This window comes from Myiozetetes cayanensis, unplaced genomic scaffold, assembly GCF_022539395.1.
Source record: "Myiozetetes cayanensis isolate MyiCay16 unplaced genomic scaffold, myiCay2020 scf12, whole genome shotgun sequence".
Taxonomy (NCBI): Eukaryota; Metazoa; Chordata; class Aves; order Passeriformes; family Tyrannidae; genus Myiozetetes; species Myiozetetes cayanensis.
In genome coordinates this window covers 5000459-5025241 of record NW_026086826.1, presented here as the reverse complement: position 1 = coordinate 5025241, position 24783 = coordinate 5000459, and the positions used below count along the sequence as shown (strand labels likewise).

Here is a 24783-nt window from a genome sequence, read left to right as displayed (position 1 = left end):
CTCCTGCCAAGCAATGGGTCATGTAAGTGGGAAGAAGGTGCCACATCAGAGATGCTGATGGGCCAGGGTGGGTGCCCAGCACCCAGGGAGGAGGAAGGGGAGAGCTGTGCCACCACTCCCTCCTGGCACCCTGGCTGGGCTGGAAGCAGGGCACAGGCAGGGAATGAAGCCCTGAGCCTCTCCTTGTCACCCACCCGTGCCCACACACCCATGAGGCCCTGAGCAGTCACGCTTGTTTTTCACTCCCAAGGAGTGCCAGGAAGCTCTAAACCCAGAGGATTAGTCTCCAAAGCAAAGGCCTGGCCTGGTGCCAGCCCCCAGCGGGGAACAAACAGCCCGGGAAGGCACTTCCCCAAGGCTCAGCTCGTTCCTGGCTCAAGCTCTGACTTTGTGCCCTTGTTTGCCAGCCTTACAGTCACTCAGCTGTGGATACCAAGAATCTCAGGAGGGCGTTCCCACAGGTGGGGAGGAGGCAGGAGGTTACTGGGAGACCCCCACCTGGTGCCTGAGCTGCCCTGGGCAGTGGGAGTATCCCCTGCGAGGTTCAGCAGAAGACAAGCACTGGGGGGATGTCTCTCCCTTCTCCTCTTTGCACAAAATTTCCAGGAAGTTCCTGCCTTTGGAGACCTGGGATCCTGGGGCTGTGGGAAGGAAAAGCTGGAGACCAACTTGAAACTCAGGACACAGGAATCTTGCATTGGGCTGACTTAACCCACCACTAGGACGTTCCAGGAGCAGCGTGGGGAGTGGGCTGGGTGAGGGGTGCTGGCAGGAGGAGAGCTGGGTGATGGGGACAGATGGGTGCCATGTCCCAAAGGAATGGGACTGAATGTTGTCCTGAATTGGAGGTGCCTTTGGCATCATGAGAATCTCCTTAGGGATTGGGGGATCAACACTTCTCCGCAGCCAGCACTTCAGCCTTGGCCAGACCATCCCCACTGCCAAAACAGGGCAGAGACTTGAGGGCAACACCAGCCCTTCCCATCCCATTTGTTGGCCTCTCCTGCCCCACTGTCTGCAATGGGTCAGGCAGCACAAGCCCAGGGCTCTGCTTGCAGTGCTGCTCCCTGGCAAGGGTTACAGAGAACCGTGGGGTGTGTGGGACCTGGGCAGGGAACTGTACAAGGGTCAACAGGGAGCATCCATCTCCTGGCATGAGGAGGGCAGAAGTGCTGGGATCCAGCCCCACAGGCTGTGCTTGCACCCACACCCCCTGCAGCCATTCCCCACACCAGTGAGCCCACGGGGTTGTGTGGGGCCACAGGGCTGCCACACCAAAGGCCGCGGTGTTTGGCAGAGGGGCCAAGCACCCTCTGACCAACGAGGGTGTTCGGCCACCTCCCTTCCGTCCGTGGGGACCCCGCTATTTTTCTCCCCTGGGAAAAGGTTATTTTCATGCCTCCTCCCCACAGGAACTAACAGAAATCGCTTAACTGGCTGCAGCGCTCCGGGGACGGGCCCTTTCGGAGCTCAGCCGCACGCAGGGAGGGGAAAGCCCAGGGGACATTTTAATAACAAGCAAGGAGTGCTATTGAAGTGTTTTACTGCCTCGTTAAGGCAGTCTAATCTCTGTGTATATCTCAAAAAAAAAAAATTGGCTTGCTGGTGTTTTTCTTGTAAAAGAGGTGGGTGTTCTCTGGCACGGCTGGGATCCTGCCTGCTTTATCTGCTTGTTTTCTTACCTGATACCGGCACTGAACAGCCCAAGAGCAGCCCAAGGGCAGCAGCAGGCAGGGTCAGGGCCAGGCAAACCAAGAGAAAGGCTGTGGATCCATGCTGTGGGCTGTTTCCAGCCCATGGGTGCTCTGCACCCCATTGCTGCACCCACCTTTCAGCAAGATGCAGGTCCCTGGGGTGTTTCCCCAGACATGTTGGCTCTGCATGAGCCTGGGCAAAGCCTGGAGGTGGGTGACCCCTTATTCAGGCAGCCCAGAGGCAGAGCAGAGGATGGCAGGAAAACCTCGAGGTCCCATCCACCCTCCAGCTTCAAGGGCTGGGATTTGGGGAATACACAGATTTTGGCACTGTGGGTGCCTTGAGCTGATATAAACCAGACTGAAGATTCCATGCCCAGGGGAGCCCCAGCAAAAGTTCCTTTGAGGCAATAACAGAGCTGCCTGATTGCTGAGGTCTAGATTTGGCAGAGGAATGGGCTGGGCATTTTATTTCTGAGGTTTTCTTTGTTATTCTATTTTTTACCTCAGCCCAGCAGAAAATTGGGAAATCCTGCTGAGTTCTGCCGGCTCCAGCATCCGATTCCCCGTTTTGCAAAAGCTCACAGTGTCAAAGCCGTGGAGCCGGAAGGGATGCTGAGGCTGGGATGGCAGGCCCGGATAATCCGATTGCGTTTGCTTTGGAAAAGCTGATGTTTGCATGAGCACCGGCTCTTGGGGTTTTAAAGTGATCCACCCAGGAGCAAATCCCAACAGCCTGATATCAGAGCTGTGCTGCTCCTGCCCCAGCTGGGCTGGAGGAGTCTCTGCTCTACACCCCGATCCACACTGCACTTCCTGAGGGCAGGAGGCCACAGGAGCCAAGGCTGCCACTGCAGAGCACAGGGAAGCAAACAGAGACTCCAGCACAGCTAATGGGGCTGGCAAACACTTAAATAGATCCCCCTTGGAAATCTGGGGCAGGAAGGGTGAAGCTGCTGTTTGTAGCTGGACACGTAGTTCAGCTGAGATCAAAACAGTCTCACCAGCACGTTGCTCCCAGCGGATGTGTGCAGGTACCCAGCTGCTTCAGGAAGCATGACTTTTATGTGTCACCACCCTAATGTGAAAAGGGAAAAATCCCCAAACACCTGCTCTGTGCCTGTTTCGGGACTGGGACTAAACCTGCCCTCCTGCAGGGCTGCCAGCGGCTCCAGGGTGTTCCAGCCCAGAGCCTCTCCCCTTCCTCTAGAAACACCCATATGCTCAGCAAAGCACCGACAGCATGGCCTGGGAGAAACACTAACATTTATTAAGCCAGACGTTTTTTGTTGAGAATGATTTTAACAGCGCTGGAGGACTCACCCTGTCTCCCCCAGGGACCCTCAGCTGATGCATCGCATGCAGGGTTAGAAGGAAAGCAGGGGACAGCCAGCCTTGGGGGACATGGTGGCTCAGTGTCAGCAGCAGAGCTACCCAGGGAGCTCGCAGGCAAGAGCAAGCCAAGCACAGCTGCTCCAGGGCAGGCAGGCGGGTGCTTGCATAGGGCAACCCACTCCCAGTTTGCTGGGATTCCCCCAAGTCCTCAGCAGGTGCCACCTCTGGGAATTCTGGACGTTGTTCTGCTCTCCGTGTCCATCAGGGAAGTTCCATCTGCAGGGAAAGGGAGAGTGCTCGGGGGTCTCAGCACAGAGGGCAGTTTCCCTTGAAGGCGCTGCTTTAGAGACACCGATCTGAACATGCTGTGCAGCCGAACACCTTCATAACCACAGCCAGCTCTCATCTCACATCTAGAAAGAGTCACAGCCAGGTCTGCCCTCTCTTAGCTTCCCACTGACATCACGAGATGATGTCCACTCTCCTCTGATGACCACCCCAGCAAGGAAAGATCCAAGCTGCGATCCATGCAGGCAAGGGAACAACAGCACTACGGTGAGAGCAAAACCATCACAGCCCTTTTCTGGGAACAGATGTACCCATGGGTTCTGAAGTCAGGACACTCCAGGAGAGTGGAAGAGCCCAGCTCCTTGAAGGGGGATGCAGGTCCTTCCCTGCATTGTCTGGTGAAGGTAGCAGGTCCTGCCCAAGCTCTCACACAGCTCCAGCTGCAAGCCATGCTCTGCAAGCCAGCGAGGGGTGTGCTGGGAGGCGTGGTGGGTGGACAGCGAAAGGCACAGGCAGAAGCCAAGGCTAAAAAGACAGAGTTGATGTCTCTTAGGGCAGGGCCACTGCAAATCTACCCTGGCCCAGGAGCCTCATGTTTCTGATTGCTGGTAGGAGGCAGAGACCTGCCAACATTCATCACACAGGTGGAGAAGCCCTCCTTCACTGCCATCACAGTGCGTCGGGGGGAAAGCAGGAGCCTTTCCGAGTCTGAGCCCTGCAGGCTCTGCCAGGCTGCCCGTATGCTGCCACATCCTGGGGACTCTGCAGGACTGCTACCGAGGTGGGAGACAGTCCACAAACAAACTGGGAGAGCTGGATCTCCATTTCCCACCCGGAGCTTTGCCGTTCTCGTGTCATCACGTTGGGAAGTCTGCACCGTCAGCCTTCGTCCGCAGGGCACGGACAGAGGCTGCCCAGCCCCGCTTCAGACAGGCTTCACAGAGGTGTTTAAACCAGGCAGGGCTTCACCCACAGGGAAGGGGGTTTAGCATCCACAGATTGCTAGGGCCAAATTCCAGGTCAGCTCTGCCCTGGATGGACACTGGCCTTCAAGACGATGATGGAAATGAGCAGATCCAACAGGGCTGCCCTGCTGATGGTCCTACCCCACACAGAGCGTGGTGGTGCCACTGCATTGTAGATGTGTGGGAGTGTCTCCTGTCCTCTCTGTGTAGTCATTTTGGGGGAAGGGTCCTCAGGTTTTGCAGACAAGAGGCTGAGGATTAGAGGGAGAGGTCCCAGGAGTCCCACTGTTCCAGGTTCCCCCCCCCCCACCATCAAGGACAGCAGAGGAGTGTCCAGCCACCTGCAAGCACCACCCCAGAGCAAAGGATTAAATTTACCAGGACCCACCTCATCCTGCCTCTCCCAGAAATTTGCTGCAGGGCAGGTACCCCATTCCTTACGGCTGCATCACCAAACACCACTGGGGAGATCAGAGCAACAGTGCAACACCACCAAGCCAGCCTGTCCCCCCCTCTCCAGCCACTCCAACTCTCTCAAGCACGGACAAGTGAAGCAGAATGGGCAGTTGGGAGAGCTGGACTGGGAAGGCAAAACCACGGGCTATAAGAATGTCACATCGTCCTGAGACTGGAGCCAGCGCCAGTGGGCATCGTACTCCAGGTGCAGTTTGCTGTTGAGTTTGCAGTTCTCAAAGTCAGCCTCAGCTTTCCGAGCCTTCCCACCCAGATTCCCCTTCCCCACCCTCTCTCCGGCCCCTGATGGTGATTTGGTGTCTCTGCCTGGTTCCAGGGAGGGGGGCTGCTGGCCCAAATACCCGTTGGCCACCTGGGGCTCCTCAGCAAACCGGTGATCCTGGGGCAACCCAGGTGGGGACAGGTCCACGTGGGGCCACTCGTGCTCGGCTTTGCCCTTCTCTTGCTTTGCAGGACCCCTCTCGGGGTCGATCCTGACCCAATCCTGCTCCGCCCTGGCCAGGGCTCTGCCCGATGTGGACGCAGCAGCAGCAGTTTCAGCAGCGTTTTGGGAATACTCATCCATGTCATCAGCCAGGGTGTCCAGGTAGCTGCCGACGGAGATGCTGTCCAGCCTGTCGTTGGGGTCCTGCAGGCTGTCCCAGCTGCCCCGCCGCGAGGCCTCCTGGCTCTCCACCAGGCTGTACTGGCTGCTGGCCAGGCTGCTGCAGCGGCTGGTCAGCGTGCTCCGCTCCTCCAGCAGCCACTTCACCGCCTCGATGCCCTCATTCACCACCACCAGCTGCTGCAGGATCTTCACATCCACGGCTCGCAGGTAGGCCTGGAGGGGAGACAGAGAGCATGGGGGGGGTTGAGGGGACCGAGGTGACCCCAGTGGCCAAGGGCCCCAAGTCCCAACCCACCCTGGCAGAGGTGACACCACAGTGGCCACAGGTCTCCTGAGCTGCTTGATGAAGAGCCCAGTATGGGAGAAGACCCTGCAGGGAACCACCCCAGGGGAGCCTGTCCAAGACCTTGGCACATGACCATCAGCAACCAGTGACTTAAGGTTCCCACCAGCCACCAACCCCCCCGGGAAAATAAATCCAGGGCACTTATGTCACTGTCTCCCATGGGAAGAGGGAGTAAGCAAGGAACTGGAAGTACTGGGTGCAGATCTGATCCCAGAGCATCCCCCAAGCCCTGGGAGGCTGCTGGCAGGGCAAAAGGATCAAGCATGGATCAGGGCAAGGGTCTGGCTGAACCATCAGCACCTCCCCAGGCCGGTCCCTTCATGCTGTTACTTCTCTTCTTCCAGGGTCTGAAACCAAGCCTGGTGACAGTATTACATGGCAAGATTTGGAGACCCCCAAATCACTCCCGAAACGGGAGGACGAAGAGGACAGGCATCGCTGATCCCAGCACTTGCCTCGCCGACTCCTGCCCCTCCGAGCCTGGGGAAGCTCTTTGCAAACTTCAGTTGCTGAAGAAACATCTGTTTTCCTAACGGAAAGCCCCACGTGCCAAGACATTCCTGTCTGTAGGATACTGGCCGCCAAAAGCCACTGGATTTCCCCTGCGCCGGACGCAAACATTTTGCCAGGAAAGGGAATAAGGCGACGATGGGGGGAAAGGGAGAAAAACCCACTGCAGGGCAGGTCCGGGCAGCCTGGGAGCTGTGGATGCCCACGGACTCCTTCACAAACACATCCCGTCCCCGGCATTGGCAAGCCGTGACAGAAATCCGAGCCATCTCCTGGGATAATGCTTAAGCACAGTGCCTGGTCCCCAGCATCCGGTACCCTCGGAGTCACTCGCCCGCCCACGGGTGACCCGACGGTCTCTTGAGACCCCCACAGCAAGAGCAGCAACAAAAAGCATCCAAGGAAGGAGCCTGGGAAAACTCCAGCCAGGATATCGGCACGTGACGCCTCTCGCTCCAGACGACACAAAAAGAGGGTCAAAGATCTGTGAAAAACCTGAAGCCAACGCCCCATCCCTCTCCCCACGCCCCTCAAGCTGGATTTAAATAAAAAAATAGCAGCGATGTGCCCGGATTGGGGCAGGAGCCAGCTTCCAAGTGCAGAAATTTCCTTTCTAGGCAAGTTATTTAAAAATCTGCCTACAATGGACTTTTCTGCACGCACTGCTAAAGCATCTGGCCTTGGCAGGGAGACGATGTGGGAGGAGGAGGGCTGGGAACCCCTGATGGGGGGGGTTCCCCATCTTTCTCTGCCTCGTGCAGAACTGCAGCTGTCAAGAGATGCCAGGGGAGCCACCCTAAAAGCAGAGGGTGAGGTGACACTCCCAGCTTTCCATACTGTTTGCTGGAAGGAGCTGGCCCCTAATTTGCTGCTAGTTCAGGACAGCCTGAGCCCCGCATTGCACTCCAAGAAACCCCCTCTCCAGCAAGTCAAGGTTATCGTGGGAGGAGACCTAGCACAGGCTGCTCTCTGTACTCCTCCAGATGCACTGAAGGAGTTCACTGCACTGACCTCCCACCAAGGGCAGTCGTCCAGGGGATTGTCACACTCCCCCTCACACTCTCTAGGGGCAGATGTGGTCCTGCTCCCCTCCTCAGCACTTAAGAAACCTGCAAGCACCTTCTCCCTTCAATACATCTAGCCCTAGGGATAAATTATCCTCCTCAGATCAGGAGGCAAGAGTGGGAATTTGCGGAATTCTCCTCCCACCGCCCACTTCCAGGCTAGCTTATCCTCTGAGCATTGTGTTTGCTGGTCTCTGCTGCTCGGGGGAAGGGCGGGGGGGAATTTTGGTTGCTGTGCATGGGGATGGGGACATGAGGGGAGCCCTGTGCTGGGTTTTGGGTGCCATTCCCAAGCTGCTGACCTGGGTGTCAGGTGTCCCCACCTCTTCACTGGCAGTTGAGAGGAGCCAGGGCAGACCGAGGAAAAGCCTTTCTGAGCTGAGGTGAATAATGCCCGGCCAAAGCCAGGACTTGCTGGCCGTGGGCTGAGCCTGCTTGCACTGGGGCAGAGCAGACACCACTCTGCTCTCCTCTTCCTCCTCCTCCTCCTCCTCCCCTGAACAACCCAGGGCCCGAAGACCTTTCTCCTCCGGTCAGGGTGCAACCTGGAAGGCGGCGCGGAGGGAGGATGAAAGCGGAGGGAGGATGAAAGCTCCTGCACCGATGGGAATACTGAATCAGGCGAAGTGGAGGGCTCAGGCTGGGTGGTGCCCCAGCCCCGTAGGGGGCAGGCAGGGACGCGGGCTTATTTAGCCTGTTTCCCTATGGAAACGATGCTCATTCCCACCCGCTCGGCATGTTCATGCGTGGGAGAGTCCCTCCCTCCAGCTGCACTTGAACCCATTGCCCAATCTCGCCACGTTTCCCGGAGGCGCAGGCACCGCCGGTATTTGCTCCCTCCACGAAAGAGGGAGGCGAGGAAGGCGCTCCCGAGGCCCCCGGGAAAAGGTCCCGCTGCAACACAACCCTTTACGAGCCACCCGAGAAACCCCAGCAGGAACTGGACCCCGGGAAAGCTCCCAGCCATGCCCGTGCCTTGTCACGCAGGGGGTCACACCTGGGGGAGAGAAGATCCGCCACCGTGCCCTTGGCGAAGGTTCCTGCCCTAAATCCCGACCTCGGGACACGGCGGGAGCACGACCCGGCGGTGCGCGGGGTGAAGGGGCAGGACGGAGGTGTCCGCGGGACCCCGGCGGGGGATGCTGCGTGCGCCGAGGAGCAGAGATAGCCCGGAGGAAGGGGTCTGAGCTGGGGGCCGTCAAGCAGCAAAGAGCAAGGGGGGAGGGAGGGTTCCCCAAAACGCCGGCATGGCGCGGGGCGCTATCAGGGGGCTGTCACCGGGGGCGGCGAGCAGCCAGCTACCCGGCGTGGGGGCGATGCGGCGACCCCCGGGGCGGGACGGTCAGCCCCCGGGGGGGGGGACCCCGGTGCCGCGGGACTCACCAGCTCCAGGCGGAGCGCCCGCAGGCGTTCGGCGAGCGGCGGGCGCTCTCCGCGGGCCGGCGCGGGCGGCGCGGGCGGCGCGGGGGCGGCGTCGGCGCGCAGCCCCCGCAGCAGCACGGCGGGCGGGCGCCGTCCCACCTTGCCCGCCAAGTCCCGCAGGTCGGCGGGCAGCGCCTCCCCGCCGCCCTCCATGCGCGGGTGGGGCGGCGGCACCGCGCTGTCACCGTGGCTCGCGCGCGGCCCCGCCCCGCCCCGCCCGCCGGGGGCGCGCCCAGCGCCACGCCCCCCTCCGGATGGCCACGCCCTCCACACGCCCGCGCACCACCGAGGGGCCGCCGGGGCGGGCAGAGCGGCGCGCGGGTGGGCGGGGCTAAGGCGGGACACGCCCCCCGCGGTGTCGGTGCGGCGCCGGAAGCGGCGCGGAGGGTGCGCGGGGCAGCGGCACCGCCGGGACCCCGAGCAGGCCCCGCCTCAGCCTCCCGTGCGGACCGTGAGTAGAGCGGCCGGCACGCACAGACAAACACACACGTACAGGCTGCAGACCCCCCCTCCCCGGGCTCTTCTTGTCGCCCTTCCGGCTCTCCCTCCTCGGTGCCCTTCGCCACTTCGTCCTCCCCCCCAACCCCGAGAGCGTCTGGGCCGCCCCCTCCCCGGTGCCTCCAGGCTCGTCGCTGGCGCTCCTGGCCCTGCTGGGGGACGCTGTGCTCCGGCCGGCTCTGTCTCTCAGAGTGCGCGGGGAGGGCGTGTCTCTGCACGGGCACACGCGGCCAGCGGCGACCCTTCCATCCATCACACCCTGCGGGCCCCGGGCCTGTGGCCAGCCCGTGCCTTTGGGCAGCTTTTCTTTCCCGGGGTGTGGAAGTGGGCCCACGGCCCACTGCAGCATCCTCCAGGTTGGCCCGGAGCAGGGGCCGTCCCCGGCACACGCGTTCGGGGGCTCCCCATTGCCCTGCCCGCAGTCCCGGCCTCCCGCATCGCTCCCGGTGGGAGGGCTGGCAGGCAGGGAGGGTTTCAGTTCGTGGGCACTGCCTGTGCCGGGGAGGGGGGTTTGAAGGCGGTCCCCTCCCTCACCCTGCGTCCGTCCCGCCTCGGCAGGGAGCCCCGATGGACGCGGGAGCGGAGCAGCGCACATCCTGACCCCTGCCCCCGGCGCCATGGAGGAGTGGAAGCCCAGCCCCGCCGCGAAGCCCCACAAGAAGCGGAGCTGGTACCTGGCCTGGAAGTACAAGCTGATGAACCAGCGCGCGCTGCGGAAGCTGTGCCAGGTGAGTCACCCTCAGGGGGAGGGAGCCCGGGGGGGATTAGGAGGGATAACCCACGGGATTTACGAGCCTGTGGAGAAGCTGCATGGCTGGAAGTGGGTCTGCTGGCAGCCTGGGTGGCCTGACGTGCTTGGGGGAGCATGGCTTGCTCCCCACCTTGCTCCCCAGCTTACTCCCTCCAGTGCCTCTGTGTGGAAGGGCCTGCTGTGTCTGGCAGCTCCTTTCAGCTGCAGAGGGACCTGTTGAGTGGCTATGGGAAGGGGACACAATTATCCAGGTGGCCTTGGGAGTCTTTCAGCTGGAAGCCTGGCTGCTTCCTCCCCTCCTGGCTCTGGACCCATGCAGAGTGCTGCAGGGCTCAGCCCATAGAGGGAAACCATTCTTGCCCTGTTTGGTTTGCAAACCAGGCCTGGCGTGGGGCATGACAGGTGGACAGAGAAAATAGGGCTTTGTAACAGGATCTCGTGCCCCAGAGGCAGCTGGCGTCTGGGAAAGCTGCAGGCTTGGTTGCTTGTGCTAATCCTTGGCAGAGACAGCGTCCTGGAGGGTGTCTGGGGGTGTAAGGACAGGAGGGGTTTGGCCCCGTGGCAGCAAACAGCAGAAAAGGGGCCTTTCCTGAGAGGAGTGTCAGAAAATCTGGCAATTGGTTGCTGTGGGAGGGAGCAGGGGAGGGTTTGGCATGTACCTGGGAGGATGAAGGCTCGGGAGGGCTCCCTGGGGAAGGAAATTGCTCAGTTCTGTGTCTGATGGGGTGCTCAAGGCTTGGGAATGGGTCTGGTCATTCAGGCAGATGTTGCTCACCAGGCTGGAGCCTGCCTGCTGTCACCTCTGTCCTTTGTGGAACTGCTGTGGCTTAAAACACAAATGAAAATTGGGCTTAGAACAGGTAAACCCAGAGATTGGGGTGTGGGGCAGGCAGGTCTGCACCATCTGAGCCTGCATCAGCAGCTCTGACTGCATCAGCCTTGCTAGACTCGGCTGCTGGTCTTGCTTAGTGCTGCCTTATTCCCTCTGGTCGCTGGGGCTGCTCCCTCACATCCCCAGCTCTGAGCAGGGGGAGGTGTGGGCAGCTTGGGAAGCTGGTCTTGCTGCCTCACCGCGAGCCCACAGCTCTGCTCTTGCCTAATTGAAAGTTTTCTGTGCACAGATCCCAAAAGGTGCTCGTGCTCCTGAGTCAACAGCCCATTAAACAAGCCAAAATGCCGTGGTGACATTTATATCGTGGTGTTGTGTTATTGCTGGCTTTCCATTTTCCCCAGTTGCTCCTCGGACCTGTTTGGCTGCTCGGCAGAGAGAGGAACAACACCTAGTTTTGAGGCAGTAGCTGGCCAGACAGGGCAGGAATCCTTTTAGTGCCTCTCACCAAGGGCAGGCCTGTGTGTGATCCCAACCCCACCCCAGACTGCAGAGAATCAAGGGTCCTAGAGCTGAAAAAGCACAGGTTTCTAGGAGGAAAGCTGTTGTGGGGCTGAGGGGCAAGGGAAGAGTCTCAAAACCACCCCAAAACCTGTCTGAGCACCGCTTGCCAGGGGACCAGGCTAGGAGCAGACTCCACCAACTTCTCCCCTCCTCTCTCTTGGTTGCTGAGCCTTGGGATGCTCCAGGGAGGTTGGTAGGACCCTGAGCTTGCATGGCTGAAACTGGAAACCTTACCTGGTATGTCCAAAGCAGGGCTGGGCCAAGGGGCCAGAGCTTTTGGGCCATGGGATTAATCTATCAGCAATACACAGCAGTCACATTTGGGCTTCTGTGGGGGCTCCCTTGTGAGCTGGACAGACCCTTCTGGCATGGAGGCTGGTGATGGAGCCCTGCAGCAGTGTTGACTTTGGGGGTAACATCTGCTCAGGACTTTATGTCTGAAATCCAAGTGGCAAAGCCTTCCCTCGCTGCTTGACTGTCCAGGACAGCTTTTGGGCTGCCTGCTGGATGTGTTCCCCAGCCCTGGAGCAGGACCTTTGTCCCCATGCAGAGCCCCACAGCCACCATGTGCTGCTGTCACTTTTCCACCACAAAGCAGCAGCTGGGCCCTGGGTTACAAAGCTCCCTGGCTCAAGTGAAGACAATTTGTTTCATCTGAGGTCTGACCTTGCAATCCTGCATCCCAGGCCAGCTTGCAGCTATAAGACCATCCTCTTGGCTGTGGCCAGACCTGCTGTTGCAGAAGGTAGATTATTTCCCAACATGAGGTGTTTGTGGTCCAGGTATTCTCAGCTTCTTCCCTTTGTTTGTTTTAGCTGCACAGCATCTCCTCTCCTCTGAATACCCAGAGTGCATCCTCTCGTTGCAGGGGGACAGATGAGAGTAGTGATGCTGCAAGAGAGGCAGAAAAAGTTAAGGTTATCCTGGGAGCTGTATCTCTTAATTACCAAACTCTTTGCCTGCAGGGGCCCTCAAACTTCGTGCAATATTTTGGCAGGAATCTGCTCACAGATCTGGAAGCAGGGATATGTTGGAAGCGGGTTAATTCTCACATAACAAGAAGGCAGTGCTCTCCAGCTGCTGCATGCCTTTCACCATAAAACTCAGTCACCTGTATTTTTTTCTCTTTGCTTTCCCCAGAATAAAACAGGGGAATTGACAGATGATTGTGATCCCCTGCAAGATCTCCTTGGGGTGCCCTGCAGCCCCTGCCAAAGCGGCTTGCTACTTACAAATTTCTAACACAAAGCGTCCTGCATTGCAGACAGGTGCTGTCCTCTTCCTGCTTGTGACTGTGATTGTGAACATCAAGCTGATCTTGGACACCAGGAGAGCTGCTTATGAGGAGGAAGAGGAGTCTGCACAGGACTACGGTGAGGGGCAGCATCCTGCTGTGTTTTGGAAGCAAGGAAACCGGAGGGAGGGAAGTAATTTCTTTAAGTCAGGGCTAATTTGTGACCAACTACAATGTAAAAGATGGGTCTGTGCTTGTGGGTTTAACAAAACTTATTAGAAAACCCTGTCCCCGTTCCTGGTCTCTCTACTGAAGGCTTTGGCACATTTGGCTGTAGGGATCTGTGTGGGGTCAGACCTATTGCCAGTTTGTGTTTTCCCATGCCTGCCATCCCCCCTTACTTGGGCTGGGATGCCTGGTGGGCACGACCTTCAGGAGGCCTGGCTGGGCTGAGCAGGGGCAAACTGGAGGTGCCTTGACCGGTCGAAACTGGGCATTTCTCTGCTGTAGATGATGAGATGCTGAACGTGGAGGTCCCCCGGCACCCTGTCAACAACAAGAAGGTCCTGGATGTCGAGGTGTATTCCAGCCGGTCCAAGGTCTACGTGGCTGTGGATGGGACGACGGTAAGTGATGGGAGTGCTGTCCCTGTGAGCAGAGGGTGGATAGAGCTGAACAGGTGAAGCTGCAAACAGCAGTGGTGAGAGCACCTCAGTGGCAAAGAGGTTAGGAGTGGATCCCCCTTTCTGCCTCTGGGACTCTGAGATTATTCTCCTGCGTTTTCTACTCTGCCACCCACCACTGCCATGGGGAAAGCCAAAACGTCACAGGAGAGAGACTTGCCCCTTGTCTGGGGGCTCTGCTGTGCTGAATGGGCAGGGAATAAGAAGAGGTCTTGGCATATGATTCTTATCGCTTAATCCACTTGCAGGTCCTGGAAGATGAGGCTCGGGAGCAGGGAAGAGGGATCCACGTCATTGTCTTAAATCAGGCCACGGTAAAGCATCTCCACGTGTCTGCATTTGTCTTTCTGACTGGGCAGTTTGTCCCTGCTCTTGATGTTGGATGCCTGAGGCTGGGGGCAGCCAGGAGGGAAGTCCCCAAATGCTTTTTGTCTGTAGTTTGCAGAGCGTGACAGGGTCACCCAGACTGTCCCTGCAGGGTTTCCCTTGTGCTGCCTGCTGTCTCTGGGGAGCAGGCAGGGGAGGAGCTGTGAGGTTGGGTGATGCTGTCCCATGGGCCTGAGGGTTGAGCTTGGCTGGGGATTAACTCCCTGGCATACCAGAAAAGCCACTCCTTGTGTTGCTCAAGAAATGAGGCTTCCAGAACAGATTCCCATAATTCTGTGTGTCAGTACCATATGGTATTTGAGATGCATGTGATGTTTGAATACCAATAGGGTCATGTGATGGCCAAGAGGGTCTTCGACACCTACTCTCCCCATGAAGATGAAGCCATGGTACTTTTCCTCAACATGGTTGCTCGGGGCCGAATCCTGATCTTCACCATTAAGGTACGTGACCCTCATGTCAAAAGGAAAAGTCATCTTGAGTCAGGATGCCCTGAAGCTCATCTGGGCAGTAGCCTTCTGAATGTCACCAGGCATTCCCAGTGCTAAATGTCACATCCCTGCAGGGCTGTGACTCCCTGTCTGGATCACCTGCCTTGCCCTCTTGCCCTCCTGTGTTGCTGCAGGTACTACTGTGTGTCCTGCAAAGCAGGAGAGCAAAAAGCAGATGTGTCAGAGCCTGCAGCAATAAACAGGGGATTAGATGGAGCATGGGCATGAGGAAATACAAGGATGTGGTGAGATCCTTCTGTCTCCCAGCTCCAGGCTTTACAGGGGTCCTGTGGACTGTGCTGGCTCTGAGCTGCTGTGTGACAGCACTGTGACAGCTTCAGGGTTCCAGGTTTAGCTGTGTGGAGCGTTGTTTAACATGTGGCCCTGCTTGAGAATGTTTTGGTCTCTCAAGGAAACAAGAGTCCATGAATCTCTGACCTCCCTGTGGGTCATGATGAAGCCACCAGCAGCTTCAATGGCACAGAGACATTGAAGGTTTCAGGATCAACTGGTTTAAGGGGTGTAGGAGTGGGCCCTGTACTTCTTAGTTATTGATGGAAGACTTTCCTGGTCAAGAGTGAGACCTCAGCTGCAGGGTTGTGTTTTGTTGCAGGATGAAGGCTCCTTTCACCTCAAGGACACAGCCAAGAGTGTTCTGAAAAGCCTGGGGAGCCAAGTTGCACCATTCCTGAGCTGGAGAGACATGTGGACATTTGTGGGGAAGAAGGGAGGTGAGTCTTGCATAGGCTGGGAGAGGGTTTGTGGCTCCTTTTTTGGGAGAGGCCAGGTGAAGACAAACCCAGCCTGTCCCCAGCATACTGTATGAGCAGGGAACAAGTCACAGAGAGTAGCAGCTCCATTCCTGGGTGGGGGGAGAGTATGGAGGGAGAGTGTGTTCCTTCAGCACTTTGCCAGAGGCCAGTGGCAAAATGTGCAGGCTGACAGCCCCTGGTCATGCTTTGATGGGCCCTTCCAGACAGTCCTGACCCTGTGTCCCTGCTCCAGGGGAAGTGTATGGGGAGAAGCACGCCAAGTCACCTGCCCTCTCGACGTGGGGGGACCCCGTACTGCTGAAGACAGAAGTTCACCTGACATCTGTGGAAGGTAGGAAGTGCAGTCTGCTCTGTGGTGTCTCTGGGAGATGTCTGCCTGCTGCCTGGTTTTAAGTCAAAACTGTGGGTCTGTTAGCAAAATTCCAGGATGGATTTAAGGCTCTTTGAGACAGTGATGGTAACTTTTAAAATGGGCACAGCTTCCCTTCTGCCTGCCTTCCTGGTGATTCCATGCATGATTGTTGAGAAGGGTGAGGATGGAGAAGTGGGGTTGTGGTCTGGACATTTGTCACCTCTCCAAACCAGACCTGGTCTGGTCCTTTCTGAGTGTTGGTCTTGAACAACCCCTTGCTGCTCAGAGAGGCTGTAGGTGGGGTTGGGCTCTGAATGTCTCCTGTGTTTGCGTCCGACATCCAGAAGCGTTGCTTATTCCTGGTACCAAGGATGGGCTCAGTGGTGGCTGAGCCCAGGGAGAGCCATATGGGTGGTAGTGCAGCCTGAAGCACACAGGGTGAGGATGACAGGTCTGTGTTTGCTCCTGGGTGCCTCCAGATGCTGAGTGCCACTGGCCCGACACGGAGCTGAACCGGCGCCGCAAGAGGTTCTGCAGCAAAGTAGAAGGTTATGGCAGTGTCTGCAGCTGCAAAGACCCCACACCCATCGAGTTCAACCCTGACCCTGTGAGTGCTGGGGCAGAGTGTTCAGGGAAAGCTCCAGGAGGGAGGGCTGGGCTGGACCTGGTGTGTTTTGCAGAGCCCTGCTCTTAAGCACCAGCTGAGTAGTCCAAACTGCCCCTGGGCAAGCCCAGAGCCTTGGCAAAGGTAAGGTGAATACATGGGGGCAGGTGATACTGGGGAATGGGGCTTCCCTTGCCCTGAGCCCCCAGGTTACACTTGCTCTGGGGACATCAGTGTAAGCAGCAGAGTTTGTAGCTTTGGAGAGGGAGCAGCTATCGTGGCCTTTGGGCTGTCCTTGGCACAGTGCTGAAGGGTTCAGACAGAGGTCTCTGAGTGGATGCAAACTCTTGATTTGGGAGTTGGGGCAGAAGTGGGGTGAAGCAATGCTGAGTGGTGTCCTGGTTGGTTGGTGTGGTCCTGCACTAAAGGATAGGACTATGCAGCTCTGCTGTTTTAGCAGCAGGTCCCTACCCCTTGGAACGTACCCTCAGTGACATAAAATCATAGCATCATTGTGGCTGGCATAGCCTCTCCCTCCCCACTCACACTCATTGTTCTCTTCCAGCTCAAAGACAATAAAGTCTTTGATGTGCCTGTAGCTGTTATTGCAGGGAACCGCCCCAACTACCTGTACAGGTAAGCACTTCCAGGGGGCTCCTCTGCTCTGCACTACAAGACCAGGCATGTCCCAGGCCCTTCCCTTTCTCCTGCTGGCAGGATCCAGGCTCATCCTGGGGTTGCATGAGCAGCATGGGCCGACCTGCTTGGGCAACTCCCTGGGTCCTTGGCCATGGGAAAGCAAAGAGCCTGAGGCCAATAGGTCCTGTCCCCTAATCATGCACACTTTCCCCCATCCCGAGGGATCCATACCCCTCTGCTAAAGGGCCTGTGCCCACTGGGGCTGTGCTGCTCTCAGGCCCCTCCCTCTCTCCCCAGGATGCTGCGTTCCTTGCTGTCGGCTCAGGGCGTCAATCCACAGATGATCACAGTCTTCATCGACGGGTACTATGAGGTGAGAGCATTCCCAGAGATCCGTGTAGCCAGCTCCATGGTCCCCCAGACAAGAGTATGAGGTTCTGGCCCAGTCCTTGGTGGATGGCAGGTTATGTCCCCTTTTCTCACTTGATGAGCATCGTCAGCCCCTTGGGCAGGGTCTGGGTGTAACACCACCTGTCCAACTCCCTCATGGGAAGAGGAACAAACCAGTCCAACCATGCCTGTCCAGCTCCACTCTCAGTGAGAGGTGGAGAGGCCCAAAACTGTGTTTTCACAAGGCTCAAAGCTGGGGGCTCATGAAAGCTGGGGCCAGGCAGAGGAGAACTGGCCCTTTAGAGGGAAAGACCTTCCTCTGAGCTCAACCTTACAAACCTCTGGAGAATCCTATTGCAAGTCCTGGCTCTCTCTCACTGGAATGAACTCTGGGACCAGCATGTGGGGTCTTAGTAGATCTCAGGAGCTTGCTAGGCCTCATCTCTGCAACATCTGGTGAGTTGCTGCCTGGTTGCCATGTGATGGAGACAGGGAAGGGAATAGGCTTGTCCCCTCGCAGGCCTCTCCCACCACTGCCACGTTGTGGGGCTGGGGGAGCTGGTTTGTTGATGCAGACTCTTGCTGTACCACAGCAGAGTGGTTAAAGATAGCAGCATCCATTGCCATGGCAACTGGAGCAGCATCCCTCAGCTGCGAGGGGGCAGCCTGGATGCTCCTGCTGCCATGGTGGATACCAGGGAAAGGGGATTGGCACTGACTGGTACAGTGGGAGCTCCTCTCTTTTGTGGCTTGGAGGTGGGATGCACACTAAGGGAATAGAGAAGGCCTTGGTGGGTCCTTCTTGGGGCAGAGATATGTCAGCCCAAATATGAGTTACTTCTGACCCCAGTGCAGATCTGCTTGATCAGAAAGGTCTTTTTCTTGGCAACTGTGAGAGAAAATTGAGTCGATTGTGGTCTTGCCATTAAGCAGCTATTAGGTGTTCCTGGCTCTACCTTTTTTTTTTACTGCGCTATCTGTGGGGAGAATAACCCACATGTTTGATGAGCTTTGTGCTTTTCCATTGCAGGAGCCAATGGATGTTGTGGAGCTGTTTGGCCTCTCAGGAATACAGCACACTCCCATCAGCATTAAGAATGCTAGGGTTTCCCAGGTGAGAGAGCTTTTTTGAAATGCTGGGACAATTATTTCCAGAGACCTGGGACAGCATTCCAGGGAAGCATGCTTAGCCCCAGGTCGGTGCCAGGCTGATGGTAACACAGGCAATGGATGTTTTTTCTTGTAGCACTACAAAGCCAGCCTGACTGCAACCTTCAACCTGTTCCCGGTGAGTGAGACCACTGCAGTGCAGGCTGTCCCTGGCATCTGTGATCCCCTCTCAGGGGCAGGGAGCAGCACAGGCAAGGGACACTGCCTGTCTCTGCTCTGTCCTGTTCATCTCCACCCTTCTGATGTTCTCCTTGCCCTGCAGGATGCTAAATTTGCTGTGGTTCTGGAGGAAGACCTTGACATTTCCGTTGACTTCTTCAGGTAAAGTTGTGGGTTCCTGTGTGGGAAGACCATTTCCTGGGAGCTCTCTGGCTGCTCAGGAGAGGCCAGATCCCTACCATGCTGCAGCTCACTTATCTGAGGCTGAGCAGTCCCCAGGCAACAGCCTGACTGAGTTCTGCCCATAGAGTTTTGAGTCCACTGTCCTGGCACTCAGTGCAAAGTGACTTCAAGGTCAGGGATCTCTTCCTGATTTGCTTTTTAGGGACACTGATCCATTCTGTGCATACGTGGTTGGGGCTGCCCCATAGCAAGAGGACAGGACAGTGTCTAACAGGACTCCTGTTTCTCCTTAAGGGGGAGAGACTGATGAGCAGTTTAGCTTCTTTTCGGGTGTTCCTCCCCACCAGTTGGGACAAGCAGTCCCAGCAGTTGTGGGGTGGCTCATCCCTTGGCAGAGAGTTTGCCTTGTTTTGCATGGTAGCAGGGTGTTTGACTAGGGACTGTTCAACTCTCTCCTCAGCTTTCTGAGCCAATCGATACACCTTCTGGAGGAGGACGAGAGCCTGTACTGCATCTCAGCTTGGAACGACCAGGTGAGTCAGGGGAGGATGATGGAACAGGGCCACCTCTGTCCTGTGTTGTTCCCTTATCAGTCTGGGGTCCAGGTTCCATCTTTAAGGCAGGGCATCCTAAGTGGGTCTGTCTCCCCAGCCCTGGACTGTTGAAAAGTGCCCCTGCAAATCACCATCCTGTCCCTGCCATGTGCTTCCCACTGGCTGTTCCCTTCTTCTCTGTCTCCACTGAGAACCTCAGTGGAGCACAATACCTCCCTTTTTGGTGAGGTAGGGGTACATTCCAGGTGCTGAACACTCCCCATAACATTGCAGGGCTATGAGCACACAGCTGAGGACCCCTCACTCCTGTATCGTGTGGAGACCATGCCAGGCCTGGGATGGGTGCTCCGGAAGAGCCTGTACAAGGATGAGCTGGAGCCAAAGTGGCCAACCCCTGAGAAGGTGAGTACCCTAGAGGGACCCTGACTTCTGCACCCTCATCTCTGCCCACCAGCAGGCCCTGATCCTCACCCAGTCCCTGTGTGCACAGCTCTTGGAGGGGCTATCCCTGTGCTTGAACTGGGAAGGATGCCCAAGCAGAATGGATTTGGGACATTGTGCTTGCTCATAACCAGCCACAGAGCTGGCTGGAACAGCCCAGGGAGGCTGGGGCCAAAGGGGCTGGACCTGATGTGGGCACCCAGAAAGGTCCCTGAATGGCCATGCTGCCTAACGATGTCCCCAAACATGAGTGTGAGTGGCAGTTTCCCCTCTGCAGCTCTGGGACTGGGACATGTGGATGCGGATGCCGGAGCAGCGCAAGGGCCGGGAATGCATCATCCCTGACATCTCCCGCTCCTACCACTTCGGCATCGTGGGGCTCAACATGAACGGCTACTTCCACGTGAGAGACCTCCCGTGGTCCCCATGCCCTGTCCTGGTGCTGAGCTTCGACTCAGACACCTTCCCAGGTAGTGGGGATGCTTGAGGTCATCCCCAAGTACTGCTGACTCGTGATTGAACCCTGTTGTCCTTCCTTCCTTTCTCTCTTCCTCCCAGGAAGCCTATTTCAAGAAGCACAAGTTCAACACAGTTCCAAATGTCCAGCTTAAAAATGTGGAGAGGTGAGTGCTGGTCAGAATGAATAAGATCTTGATGAAGCAGTTGCTTGACCTGACCCTTATCTCCTTGTGCTGGACTTATCTCCCTTCCTTCTGGAACAGCCATAGCCTCCTGCATCAGCACACTGGCCTCTGCTGGGCAATCCTGGCACTGGTTTATGCAAGGTTGGATTTGGCTACCCTGTGCTGCAGGTGGATATGTTGAAGGGTCATGTTTTTGCTGCCACATCTCCAGGATGTGTGGCAGTCACTGCTCTCCATTTGTTGGTTCCAGCTTACCTTTAGTATTACACTGGGGCAGTCTTAAATTTGGATCATTTTGGATGTTCCCTGCTTATCAGTCTGACTCTGCCCTGATCTCTATGTTCTCTCCTCCTCCCACAGCTTGAGGAAGGACGCCTATGAGACTGAAATTCATCGGCTCCTGGGGTAAGTGCCTACAGGAAGGTTGGGAGGCCACGGGGCACACTGAGACAGGAGGAAGGGTGGAGGTGGCCCTGGTAGCCCTGGTGCCTGTCTGGAGTACTCTGCCATGGGAATAGTGAGGAGGTGAGGTCCCCTCTCTCCCTGTTCTGTTTCCACAGTGAGGCTGAGGTTTTGGACCACAGCAAGAATCCCTGCGAGGACTCCTTCGTGCCCGACACTGAGGGCAAGGTCTACGTCATGTTCATCAGGATGGAGCAGGAAGCAGATTTCACCACCTGGACTCAGCTTGCCAAGGTGAGGCCCCTGACATGGCCTGTCCTCAGGCCTGCACTGATCTCTGCATTGCCTGGGTGCCCATGGCATCAAAGCAGCTCAGCAAGTGTGTTCTTGCTGTGCCTGGGTGATGTTAAAGCTCTCAGTGTGGCTGGAGGGGGTGCTGCCCTCTCTGCCCTGTCTCGGTGAGGGCAGGGGTGCTGGCTCTTCCCATGCCAGGGGACGCCTGGCCCTGGTGTCTGTCCCCAGGCTCTGATGCCTCTTCCTCCCACCCCACCATCCCAGTGCCTCCACATCTGGGACCTGGACGTCCGCGGGAACCACAAGGGGCTGTGGCGGCTCTTCCGCAAGAAGAACCACTTCCTTGTGGTGGGGGTCCCTGCCTCCCCCTACTCGTGAGTATTGGGAACACAACAATTTGAGTAATCCCCCATCTTCATGGCACTGCCCCCTGCCTGGCACACTGCATCATCCACTTCTGTCCCAGCCCAATCCTGGCGGGACACCACCCCCCTTTCTCAGTCTGTGTGGTGGGAGGGGGGACAGGATACATTCCCAGGGCTGGAGGATGCCCCTGTGGGAAGGAGATCATGCTGGGGTCCTGAGGGAGGGACCACCACCCCTGCCTGCTCCCATCCAGCTCCCTCACCTGCAGGTCCAAGAAACCCTCATCAGTGACTCCAATCTACATGGAGCCCCCTGCCAAGGAGGAGGGGGCGGTGGCAGTGCCAGCGGTCGCGGCAGCAGAGCAGACGTGAGACTGGCAGCTGGAAGTGAAGGGGACTGGGGGATGACAGAGACCCCCACGGTGCAGAGCCAGAGGTGGCAGCAGCTCTCGGAGGCTGGTGACTGGATACAGACTCCTGTTTTGGGCTGCAAAATGAGATCTTGGGCTCCCTCCAGCCCCCTGTCATGGTCTCCCTCTCCCTTGCACAGGACAGGGTCATTCCCTGTAGATACGTCACCCCCATCCCGGGAACTTTGGTTTTTTAACACAGACGCTTTACTAACGCTGCTCCTTTTGCCCCCTGGCTGGGCAAGGCTGGAGGAAGGAGATGCTCAACTGGAGCCTAGAGGGGGCCTCAACAAACACCTCTGCTCCCCTTTTTGGCCCCGAAGTCCTGAGAAGGCGGCATGGTGCAAGTGCTGCAGCCTGCCAGCTGGGTGGTATTTATTAACTCTTGCCTGGCTGGCTCCGTGCCCCATGGTGATTGTGGTGGTGAAGAGGGGATATTCCAGCTTCTCTTCTGTTACCTGCACGATGGATGCCCCTTGAGGATTGTATGCAGGGTTGGACAACTTCCTGCACACTGGCTTTGCTTCGTGGGCTGCAGGTACTGGTGCAGCCCAGCTCACAGGCAAAAAAGGGAATGCTGAAGAGGAGCTGGACCTGCTGTGGATACACGTAGGGGACACCCCATAGCCGGCACGAGGGCTGTCAGTTCTGGAAGCTGGAGGTGACTGTAGATGGAAGTGGATCAGGCTGTGCTGCAGCTCCTCCCCCACATTGTCTGTGGGGAGCAGTCCTGCCCCCCGAGTCGTGGGAGAGGGGGTGAAAGTGCCTTGCAGAGCGAGATGGGAGCAGCCAGTGGCCGTGCCCCTCGCTGCAGGGGCAGGATGGGCCGGGGTCCTCTGGAGCAAGAGATGCTGCACTGACATGGACCTTGCCTGTGGTACTGTACCCTGTCTCTCCCTCTTCCCTGCCCAGGTATCCCCTGCTTCTGCTGAAGGCAGAGAGCATTCCTTCTCCTGAATCCCCACCCTGACTGTGGTACGTTGCTAGCAGGGAAGTTGTGAGCTGATCTAGGATGAGCAGCCTGGCTGTCCTGCTGTGGTACAGCCCTCATGCAGAGGGAGAGGGAGGAGGTTCCTGTCCCCCCTTCCCTGCCTTAGGAAGGACCCCAGGGCTCCCCCCCCATTCCCAGCCACTCGGTACTAATGCCCCCCCTACACCTGGGTGGGCAGTCCTGGTCCCCTTGCTCAGTACACCTCCCTGTCTCATCCATGCAGCAGGAGATCTCTTCTCTGCCGGTGTACCCCAGCCTCAGGCAGGGATGCAATGCTCTGGCTTGCCTTTGGGAGAAGGAGTTGCTGCTCAGACCTTTCCCTGAGGTCACAGGGGCTCTTCCCCTTCATTTTCTCACTGTGAACTGAGCATCGGGGTCTACACTACACTAACTTATTTATTTATTGCTTCTGGGAAGGGGGTGGACAACAGGAAAGCAACATGGAGAGCTGGCAGCCCCCAGCCTGTGCAGGAGCAGTCGAGGAAGGTTTGTCCCTTGTTCCCCTTGCTCCATCCTCTGTTCCCTGCCTTCCTTCCTTCCTTGCCTGCAATAGGGAGGAAAAGTTGCAAACCAGAGAAATCTCTTTGGCCAAGGTGATCCCAGTGCAGCTCTAGTGGGACTGCAGGGACTCCAACCCTTCTGGTCCTTGCATGCCTGCCCTGGCAACAGGAGGGGAACAAGAGAGTGCAGGGTGGCATCCCAGAGCATGCAGCACCAGTCTGGGCTTCGACCCTGCCCTCCTCTGCCCTCCCCAGCACTGCCCTTCAGAGGGACTCCAGTCTGGCAGCCAGTGGGCAGGTGTCCCCTGCGCTGGCCCTCAGGGTAAAAGGTCTTTTCAGAGTGATGGAAAAGGGACTTGGCTTCTTTTTGGGGAAAGTAGCTTGCTCCCCATGCCCTGCTTTGGAAAAACTTCCATGGCTCACCATTACCCTTTCCTTAGCATCCCAAGGCCCAGTTTCTCTTCCCCCTCAAAATAAATGAACCCCTTTTCCCTTCTCTGGCAGGGCTCAGGCTTGGCTTCCTCCCAGCTCTTCTTGGGGCTGGGGAAGGTGGTCCTAGGGGTAGGGAATGGCTAAACAAAAGTTCCTCTGGTGCCAACCCTGCAGTTACCAGGGGGCTGTGGGTCTCTGCACACCTCTCTGGGCCTGCTGGGTGCTGTTCCCATCCTCCCTGTTGCCCCAGGGTGGCAGCCGTGGCAGGGCTGGGTGTGTGGCATCGTCAGGGTTTGCCGCTTTCTGAATCGAATTATTTTTTCAAGAGTAAACGTTGCAAAGCTGTTGAGCCTCGTGTGTTCCATCACCGGCCTCGCGTGTGGGCCAGGGCCAGGCTCCCTGTCCCCTGTGCAGGGCAGGCCTGGCCATGGGCTAACAGTGGCCCTGGGCCTGTGCCAGCAGAGGTCCTCCGTGCAGTGCCACGCGGTGCCAGCGCGGCTGGCACGGGTTTGTGAGCTGTTCCCTCCTCAAGCTTTATCGCTTTAATCTTCAGTACGGAAACTCTGACGAGCTGCCTGGTGACTGCTTGGCGTAACCAGCCCCCTTGTTTCCCTCAACACCTCCAGGTACTGATCCCCCTGAGAGCTGTGACTCATCACCCTCGTGGCCATTCCAGATTTCTGCTCCCATCCTGGGGCAGGTGGCCTTGGGAGGACTCGGGATGTACCCATTGTGGGGGCAGAGATGACAGGACACAAATGAAGTGGCAGTGGGAGAGTGTCAGCCACTGGCATGGACCGGCTGCAACCTTCATCCCAGACTGACTGCCTCCTGCTCCCCTGCCTGATCCCTGCAACCAGGCTGGGCTGCCACCCCTTCCTCAGGACCAGGCACAGCTTTCGGGGGTCACAGCCTTTGCCAGAAGCTTTTTGCCAGGCCCCAGGGTCTTGGCTTGGTGATGCTGGAGGGGCTCTCACCTCCTGGCAGCCTCCCCGTCTGCCTCCTGCCCAAACCCTTTGGTGCTGAGCTGCTGCGAGGGCACCACAAATAAGGGGAGGATCAAGCTGCTGGGTCTGCCCTAGGGCAGAGTGGTGTGGGCTCAGGTCTGACACCCACCCTATCGTGCCCACCTCAAGGAGCCAGTGTGTGCTAACTGCTGTGTTCGTAGGGGCCTCCCCTCCTGAAATGGGGGCACAGTGCTAGAAACAGGTTAACCCCTTTGAAGGAGGAGCACCTGTGCCAGGCTGATGGAGAGCCTCAGCTCATCAACCCCAGGTGATGGTGATGCTAAGGCTCACTGCCCAGGGGGCTCAGTCCCTTGGAGGTTGTTAGATAAGC

General features: G+C 57.6%; 2 protein-coding genes across 2 annotated transcripts; one reads left to right on the top strand and one right to left on the bottom strand.

Moving 5' to 3' along the window:
- Positions 1 to 2943: 2943 nt before the first annotated feature.
- On the bottom strand, positions 2944 to 8879 carry LURAP1 (leucine rich adaptor protein 1). Its single transcript, XM_050307185.1, has 2 exons — positions 8667 to 8879; positions 2944 to 5576 (listed from the first exon to the last, which is right to left on the bottom strand). Exons 1-2 carry the CDS (start codon positions 8856 to 8858, stop codon positions 4884 to 4886), a joined length of 885 nt encoding a protein of 294 aa, XP_050163142.1. The 5' UTR covers positions 8859 to 8879; the 3' UTR covers positions 2944 to 4883.
- A 176-nt stretch (positions 8880 to 9055) lies between these two features.
- On the top strand, positions 9056 to 23794 carry POMGNT1 (protein O-linked mannose N-acetylglucosaminyltransferase 1 (beta 1,2-)). The gene is made up of 22 exons (XM_050307184.1): positions 9056 to 9156; positions 9762 to 9931; positions 12612 to 12720; positions 13092 to 13207; positions 13513 to 13578; positions 13981 to 14094; positions 14756 to 14873; positions 15148 to 15246; positions 15747 to 15874; positions 16437 to 16507; positions 16808 to 16883; positions 17931 to 18014; positions 18147 to 18188; positions 18333 to 18391; positions 18873 to 18945; positions 19240 to 19368; positions 19685 to 19810; positions 19966 to 20030; positions 20412 to 20456; positions 20612 to 20747; positions 21012 to 21121; positions 21382 to 23794. Exons 2-22 carry the CDS (start codon positions 9821 to 9823, stop codon positions 21482 to 21484), a joined length of 1980 nt encoding a protein of 659 aa, XP_050163141.1. The 5' UTR covers positions 9056 to 9156; positions 9762 to 9820; the 3' UTR covers positions 21485 to 23794.
- Positions 23795 to 24783: the final 989 nt, after the last annotated feature.